Raw genomic sequence first — 9477 nt, forward strand, 5'->3', positions numbered from 1 at the left:
GGCGGCGAGCTGGTGGTGACACCCTGTGCTCACCAGCGTGATTACGAATCATAATTTTTTTAAAGGAAATTGTTTTTATTTGTTGTTATAATATTACAAGCAATACTAAGACACATTGGGGGAAATACACCTTAGAGAAATTATTTACTTTATTGACAAGAACTCGCTCAGAGTAATAAACTAGCTTATTAAAACGGCGGGAATGGTGGAAGCAGTAACTTTAACTCTTTGTAGCTTGCCTGGCAACAGCTCATGGCCCATTACACAACTGGCTTTATTCGGTTATTCTACTGTTATTAAAAAAACTAAATAAATACGTAGATTGTTGAGCTCTTGGAAAACTGTTCGGCGGATAATGTTACCCTGGCTTTCAGACAGTTAATGAGCAAACATAAGTTAGCCATCTCCTGACTTCAGCTACTTTTAGCCTCATTATTAGCATGATTTCGACACACAATATTTTGAGATAAATAATGTTTGTCATTTTCATTCTCAAATCATTGTGAGATACTAGCCTATCATTATTTTTGAAAAAGTTTCCCATTATTATCACTTACAAGAGTTACTTTTTTCTTTTTTCCTATTGTTTTAGTTTATGTATTATATTATAATGTTAGCTTAACATTAGCTAATGCTCAAAAGAAAGATATGAGCTTTGCCCAACATGGCGAACTACGCCTTTATTAACTTGGCAATACACAAATCAGTGTCCAACATTAAACAAGCGATCAAACAAATAAGTTATATATATTTTACTTCTGATTTGAGCTTACACCAAAGAGTGGACAGAACAGATGGGTAATTTGATGCCTCTGCTGTGTCCTCAAGATCCCGGGCGAGTGGTGTTCGACAGGAGGGAGGAGAGAGAGAGGCAAACACCAGCAGCAGCAGCAGCAGCAGCAGCAGAAACCTCGACAGCACACAGACCTCAACACCCAGACACCACCCTCCTGTGCAAGCCACGAGACGACGCCACGGTTTGGGGCTGACACGCAAATCCACGCAAAAGAAGACGGCGATCCACCTTCCAAAAGCAAGTGGGCTCTTCTGCTCCAAAACAGAGAACAGGTCAGTCACCTTCCACTCGGTTCACAGTTTGCAGCGATGTGAGTTTCGTCACTGCTGCTTGATTGTTAACGCAATGCACACTTAAAAAGTTATTTAAACTGCTAACACAGAGTCTGCATTGGATATATTACACAATCGGGAAGTTATATTAAGTAATCAGGATTGTTTTCTGGGAACAAAACATTATTTGAATTCAAATGTACTGACTGAGAGAAAGTTAAAACAGGAAACCTTTTGATTCATCCATCCTCAAATTCTCCTCTTTCACTGAGACTGCCGGATGTCTTATGTCCGTGTGGACACGTTTTGGCTTTTTGACTGACCATCAGTGGCATAGTGGGTGGTGATGGTGACGGTGGTAGTGGGCGGTCACAGGACTGACAGTCTGGCACACAGTCAGGTGCTGATCCACAGTGAGTCTGAGTGCCACAGTGAAAGTGTGGGTTTGACATGCAAACAGCAGGCAGAGATTTAAACGATCAAAGCGGTCACAACTTCTCAGGTGAGTAGCTACAAGAGACTTTGTATTTGTCACTTACGCTTTAAAAAAAGTTATTAGTCAATTCTAATGGGTGACTCTTTTTGAATTTTTATATATTCTTCTCTAATGCCTTTATTCTCAGTATCATGTGAGGGATGTTTGGATATTGCACAACACCCAAAGCAGTTCTATGTTTTTTTAACTGACTGGAAAATCTTGGTCGTGACTCAGCAAAATTGTGGACACATGTTCAGGCCACCACTGATTTCTCTCTGAGGTTTGCTGTGTGGCTCGTAGGTAGCTGATGTTAACTTGTGTTATCTTTATTATAATATGATCATGGCACCTGGAAACAGAACTGGTCAGCTTGTTGAACAAGACTCAGAATGTCATTGCCAACAGTGAGTGTAGTTGTTCAGCACATCTGTCAGTCTCTCTTTATTTTGATCTTCATGTCAATAATGTGATTGTGAGCAATCAAAGAGAATTTTCAGAGACCCAATTTGCTATTCAAAACTAATGTTTTACATATTAAAAGGAATTTAAGCTTTTTTTTCAGACTAGTTAAATACACTATATTATAATATTATTGTTGCTTACCTTCGAGGCAGCCATTAGTGTAAAACTATTTCCCTTTGCTATAGATTAAAATCATAATTTACTTGGGATATATACGTATATCCCTCAGTATTACGTTTGCTTTAATTCAAAAATAGAGCATATATTAAAAAGAAAACACAAAAAACAGAAACAAGGCAGATAAACAATATCCAAGCAGAAATAAGTCTCTTTCCTTAAAAGCCAACCATATTGTAGAAAGAAATAGAAATAAACAGAAAGTCATACTTCATTTTTTAAAGATAACCCCATAATGATTAAGGAACAGGCATATTACCCATCAAACTGATCCAATAAACTTGGAGGCGTGTATCAGAATGATAAAATGGGTTTTATAGGATTAGGAAAACATTTAAATGTCATCTCTCGTTTAACTTGGCAATTGTAAAGGACAAGACATATGATACATTTTTGCTTGAGAAATCCCTATTTTGGAGAACTTATAAAAGGTCATTCTTATAAATAACAATGCTCATCCAGACTAAGGTCATAATATACCTTTCACATCGATAACTAGTTTTCTTAACTTAAAAATAGTGTTGTGCATAGTTGTTTACTATGTAATGATGACCTGTGTGTGAGTTTCTTTGAGTCTGACTGCCTGACTGAGCGTGCTGAAACAGCACAGTGTGACAGTGAGTTTTAGCTTTTCAAGTTATACAATTCCTAAAGAGATGTGTGTGAGTGAATGACTGAGACAGATTTGAACTTTGCTCTGTTGTCATAAATGAAAGGAGTGCCTCGAGATACCATGCTATGTTTATGTTGTCCCTCGCACGGCATGAAAGCCATATTTAACTCTCTGCAGACAACAGACTTACACAAAAGCTTTGTTTGACTTGGTGTAAAGTCCAAATTCAAAGACGCGTCCACACCACTATTTATTGGTTTGTGAAAATCCATGTTTATTTAAAAATACTAGCAAAAAAGGGTCAAGGTCGTCTACAATGCAGTTGATTACAGTTGCTTTAATAAATATATATAATACCTCTGTTAGAGCTGATCAGTATCACTGAATAAAGGACATTTTTTAACTGCACATTTGAATCTGCATAAATAATATAGAAAGAGAGTGACACACTCCGGTTCAGCCCACATAAACGTAACCACTGTTGCCTCCACACCACCGACATCCTGGTTTGTTTACAATAATCCAGCTTTTCTCATTGTTACTGTGAACTTTTCCAAAAGAAGATTGTATTTTATGAGAGGACATTGAGACCATGTTTGACAGAATTTTATGCTCATTGGTTGTTTTGTCTGTTTTTAAATTGGGTGTAATTATTAACTCTAAGGTCATTCAGTTCACTGTCTACTCACTGCGATATTTTATGCTGGATTTAATCATCAAACTAAATGTGCCAAACAAGCTGGGTGTTTTCTGATGAAAAATATCTGTACTATTAGCAAATCCTTTTTATCTCCATCTATGTCAAATCACAATGTCCTGTCATGTTCTCAGTACGTCTTACAAACCATCTTTGAGGATCTATGTACAGTTTTTAATATAATCAACCAATCAAGATAAATGTTATATTTGAAATAACAATTTTTACCTCAGGGGGCTTTACAATCCGTACAGGAAACAACCTTAGACCCTCGCAGCACACAAGGAAAATTGAATTAACTTAATCTAAAAAAAACTAGGCATCCCTCTCCATGATGGACAGACGTGTAACACATATCGTGCGTTAAGAAAAAACATGATTATAAAATTACAACATAAACGAAACAGCAACAATTATAATATGAAGACAGATCAAAATGACAGTTGCCAATAAAAAAGCAATAACTGCCTTAAAATAAGACTAATAAAAGCAATAGCAACAGAAGAGCATGATTACATTTTTTAAATGTCTGCAGTATTAGAGTAAGATCTTACATCCTAACTTTTGAAAAATGACTTTTTCTTCCTTTTTTAATATACTGTTCCACCAGTTGAACATGTTGGCTCTTTCTTAACAAAACGTTGTGGAGAGAACCCGCTTCAGTCTCTGACTCATGCCAGAGCAAAGTCAAAGCATGTTTTCAGTTCTCACCTCTTTACGCTTTGTTGTACGTAGATGCAGTCTGGGTCTGAATGAGACATGGATTATAATAAAACGCGTGGTGCTTGTGCCATATCCACACAGCATACATTTACAAAAATATCAATCTTTCCAACACTGTCATTTATAAGTGTTAGTATTTACATCCTTTTGCATGCAATGCCGCTTGCTTGACAAACACTGGTTGGATGTTGTATAGCAGTGTTGTGAAGAAGCACATGTTGCCCTCTTTAAAGTAAAGTTACAGCAACAAAAGTAAGAAATGTTTCTGTTCTGTGGCCGTTTTCTTGAAAAAATACATAATAAAGGCTGTTTTAACTTATTGCACCTTTCCCTTGCACTAGCTTTCAATTTTGAACATTAAAATAAGGACTGCAACTATCAATTATTTTTCATTGACTTGGAATAAACTGTAGGTGTACTGCAACCGTGTCACGTTTGAGCAAGTTGAAGTGCAAAAAATCAAAAAATATTAAAAAGACGAGACTGTGATGGTGTCAGAATTGTTGTAAAATCAGTGTTTTCATTTATAAGCAATTACCTTAGTAAATACAATAATATCATCAGAGATATAAATGGTGGCCAAAAAAGGAATGTAAACTTAAAGATCATTTTAGCTCCTTTCGTCCTTAAGCGTATATATCTTCACAAAAATGTTCCTTTTTCATTTGAATCTTAATTAATTGAGTTTCTATAATAAAAAGGAGGTTTTTTGGTAATTCACATGCGCACACAAAAACGCAAAGACCCACGCCGATCCTAATACAACAAATAAATATATACTCTCGTACAATTATGAGATGAGTTTAATTTTCCGATGAACTTTAACATAGATATTAGTCAACAGACAGTAGGGATATCTAGCAACCTCTGTCCTAATTTCTCTTTTAGAAAGATGTGGGAGCAAACGGCAGCTCCTCAGGTCAGAACCTCGGCCAAGAGGGAATTTCAGACTGACTCAGACTCTACGTGGGTTTACTGGATGTGGCACTGGTTGAGACATCACTAGTTCACGTCTTGCAAAGAGTGTTATATGATGTTTTTTATTTTTTGCCCCCTCAATTACATTGGCTAATAAATGTTAAATGTCAAAGGATAGAAGAAATGAAACAGGAACAAACACGATTAATAAATATAGCTTTCCCTCTTTCACAAAACCCTTTTTTCTCTTCTTTTCATCACATTTGTCCTTGTAATTAAGACTCCTTTATACTTGAATTCAGTTTACTTTACAGCAGACACAAATACTTTGATTTAAATCCTTATTACATGCTTTGATGTATTTGTTTTCTGAAAAGGCCAAAAAAACAACAACCTCAACCCTCTAAACTCTTCACAAGCAGAGCATCCTCTCACTGTTACTACAGACATTTAAGCCTCTTTTACAAATGCACAGCCACCCTGACATTTCTCAAAAGAGCGGTATGCGCGGAGTTAATGACATAAAATCGTCTTTCCCCTTTCCTATTTGTAGCACTCATTCCATTTAAAGTCTGATTTAGCCCATACATGAATAGAGTAACTCAATGTTTCGAGAATTCACCGAGTGCATTGCCGTGTTTATGAGGCCGATGCTAAAGCGAAATAGGACTATCAGTCTTTAGCGTAAACAAGTAACTTACACGAAAAACACCAGCAAACATTTTGTATCTTTAGAGACAATTTCTGTTATTGGCCCCTTGAATTTATGTTATCCAGGGCCAATGCCGATATTGCTCGACAAATTTAAGGAACGGTAACGGCCCGTCCACACAGCGGCGTGCGTTGTCGCTTGCCGGCGGGCGTGTCTGAAACTCGACCAACAACCAATCACATGAATCTCCCGCCCCTGACTCAAAAGCAGCGGTTTGATTGGCTAGAGCTTGTACTGGCATATGATTCGATTGGCTGACGCTTCTGCCGAGGCGTCAAAAGTTGAACATTGCTCAACTTTTTCAGCAAGCCACGCCAGCAACGCTCCGCGTTGCTTCCCACAATGCAGTTCGGTGAAAAGTGACGTAACCCCATTCAAAGTGAATGGTGAGGCGTCAACGCACGCCGCTGTGTGGACGGGCCGTAAGAGACTGGGTTGTTAATGGGCAAATGATGAACCAGCTATGTAACCGCAACGTTTATGCATCCTGTCCAGTCTCCTTACCCCTCGCCCAAACCTAGCTGAGTATTTCTGATAGTTGAGAACACTTCTGACATCTTCAGCTGTGTGCTGGTGAATGGTTTAGTGGACTCCATTTATATATTCATTTATAAGGCGCTTTATTCAGTATCCTTTACCTTCCTCAAAGCACTTTACATTTACAAGTCATCATTAACCCATTCACACCCTGTTTATGCAGAAGCAGGGTGCCATACAAGGTGCCACTGCTCAAGGAAGCTCAAATGTAAATGTTTGCCATACCAGCGGGAGCAATTTGGTGTTAAGTATCTATCTTTCATATAGCTTTACTAAGCTAATTACAACCTTCATTGAAACCTTCCTCTTTAGGCAATTCTGAATCAATCTCTTTTGTAGACCTTTCCTTGCACACGTGATTACACAATGTTCTGTGGATGAGAGTCACGTCATGTGTTGTTTTGTTATTGTTCAGTTAAACAGCAACTGTGGGCAGCTCACTCCAGTCTTTTCCTCTTCACTTCGAGGAACAGGTTATGACCCTTCCCACGTTGCACCTCTCCCTCTTCCTACCTTGTTGCGTTCCTACTGCGTATTACTTCAAGTCACTGTCAAAACATAAGTCTAGCTATCAATCTTCACCACAGCAATTTCTCTCTCGACTCCCACAGCTGAGATCACACTTACATGAATTGATCATTAACAGTTATGACATCCTCATACAAGACAATTGTATAGTGAGTCCTTTATTTATCTGCTATCCGTCTTTCTTTGTCATCTTTTTTTCCATCGTTACCTTTGTGTACGTTAACGATGCAACACCTCTCAGGCTCAGAGGTGTGTGTGTCTGTCAGTGTGCAAGACACTGATATCATAAGGTGTGCCCCGAACTATGCACTGTTTGTGCTCTGCACATGTGTCCTCGTACACATTTGTCATTTAGTGTGACAGCATGGCACATACATGTATTTGCGGCATGTGTGTGTGTGTGTGTGTGTGTGTGTGTGTGCATGCATGTGGCCTTGACAGCATGCATCACTCCTTCCCCTTATCCAGTGAGGAAGCTCTTGGGGCTCAAGAGACTCATCAACCATTAACTCATAACTATTTAAAGGAATTGGGAGAGAGTTCATGGCCTCAGATTATTGTTAAAACTGCTGATTCCCAGAGCCTACACACACACACACACACACACACACACACACACACACACACACACACACACACACACACACACACACACACACACACACACACACACACACACACACACACACACACACACACAAACATAAATATTTATTACAACAGTGGCTGCTCTCTCTTTCTCCTCTAAGGACTAATCCACACACATTATGTTTCCTATTTCATCCAGACAAAAACACTGTGATATTATTAAAAAATACCACAAAGGAAATAATGGTGCATGTTTTGGGGTGACAAGCCAAAAACCTCCTAGAGTCTTTCCTCTCAACACTGAATAAGGAGTTTCGGAAAATCTTCACCCCAGTCCGAATCTTGAAAAAGACGTACAAAAAGATACATTCCTAATTGTTGACAGTCAGGAGGTAAAATCATACTATTAGTTTAATGTTAAGAATTATTTCTCTCTTGATTTATAGTTGATTTACAGTTTGACCAAGTTAAAGAAAAGTGCCACAGCTCAGTTAAAGGAATAGTTCAACATTTCTTGTGATATGTTTAGGCCTATTCACTTTCTTGCTAAGAAATAGATGAGAAGAACGTAACACTTTTTCTCACCAAAAAACATGAAGTGGCTACGCGATGACAGCTTAATGGTTAGCAACATCCAACAAAAATACGCAATGTCTAGTGATTTTTTTAAATGTGAACACAGACTTTAGCTTGCAGTAAAGCTAAGTCAGCGAAGCTCACCGGAGGTGAAGTCTGAGTAAAGAGGCGTACGTCCATGTTTACAACTGAAAGTTCAAATGCTTTTTTTATCACTTTGAACACTTGTCACTGGGTGTTGTTTTGGATATTATAGTCTAATTATGGTTAAATTGTTAAATTGAATATACAGACATACAACAATTGAAAACTCGATGAACAGAAACACAAGTCTCCTGGTAGAGGGAAAACCGTTGTACGATAAGATCTGATTGTTCATATTTCACAGTTTGTTCCCACACATAAGTATTCTCACATGCTGTTTCATATTGTACTTTAGGCTTATGTTTGATGTTTGACGATTGTGTTTAAGTACTGCTTCATGGTGGTTCATCTCTCGTAGTGTGGGCACAATATTATGAGCCTTTTGGTAACATTAACATGACCTAGAGATGAACAAGCAAGAAGTACGTCAATTTTTACATCAAATACTTCTATTTTTAAAGGTTACTACATAATCTCAAAATGTTTTTTGTGTGTTAATCTTTTTCGAAACGGCTGACTTGGAAAACATGTGAGCTGCATGGCTGGAAGGATATTTGTTTCGGGGCACACTTGTGAGTGAAAGCTTCTGTCAAACTAATGCTAGCCCTCTTGACCCCAACTGTCCAACCTTAACACGTTTGAGACAACAAAAACACTTGTGAGGGGAAAATGATGGCTGCATACAGGCTGAGACTCTCTGTCTCTAAATAGTTTTTTAGTCAGTCCGTCTCTTCTTTCTCACTTCCTTGATAAGTGTTTGAGTTTTTAGTTGAAGGTTTTTTTTAGGTTAACCATTTGTTACATACGGTAGTTTTCTGCGCATCCCTCTATTGTCACGTAATTTATGTACATATGGAAATGAGGACAGACATTTCCCATTGTCAAACCCATTAGGAAGAAACCACTTCTCCTTTGTTTGGGCTGAAAACGTTTTTGAAAAAGTCTGCATATTGTATTGAGTAGAATTAAAACTATTATGAGGAGGCAGAAGTGAGTGCTTCACTCCTCACATCCACACTGAGTGACTGAGCGGAGAGAAGTGCAACCAGAGAAGCATGACGAGGTCGCCTGTCAGAGTGAAGCAACAGGAAATCTTCTGCATCTGATGTCTACCACCTCACACACACACACACACACACACACACACACACACACACACACACACACACACACACACACACACACACACACACACACACACACACACACACACACAACAACACACACACACACTACTACTACTACTACTATATATA

At 38.3% G+C, this 9477-nt stretch overlaps 1 protein-coding gene across 4 annotated transcripts in view; it reads left to right on the forward strand.

Moving 5' to 3' along the window:
• Positions 1–855: 855 nt before the first annotated feature.
• Positions 856–9477, forward strand: part of pparg (peroxisome proliferator-activated receptor gamma) — a 28878-nt gene continuing 20256 nt past the window's right edge. For 2 of the 4 annotated variants that reach the window (XM_010773491.1, XM_010773493.1), the window contains exon 1: positions 856–1068. Coding sequence is in view for 2 of the 4 variants with exons in the window: in XM_010773488.1 (XP_010771790.1) it covers positions 1519–1570 (52 nt within the window). In the remaining 2 variants the exon portion in view is untranslated. Of the gene's footprint in view, positions 1069–1487; positions 1571–9477 lie in introns of those variants that run through there. The other 2 variants (XM_010773488.1, XM_010773489.1) reach the window with 2 other exon arrangements.

This window comes from Notothenia coriiceps, unplaced genomic scaffold (assembly GCF_000735185.1).
Source record: "Notothenia coriiceps isolate Sejong01 unplaced genomic scaffold, NC01 NC01_scaffold00012607, whole genome shotgun sequence".
NCBI lineage: Eukaryota > Metazoa > Chordata > Actinopteri > Perciformes > Nototheniidae > Notothenia > Notothenia coriiceps.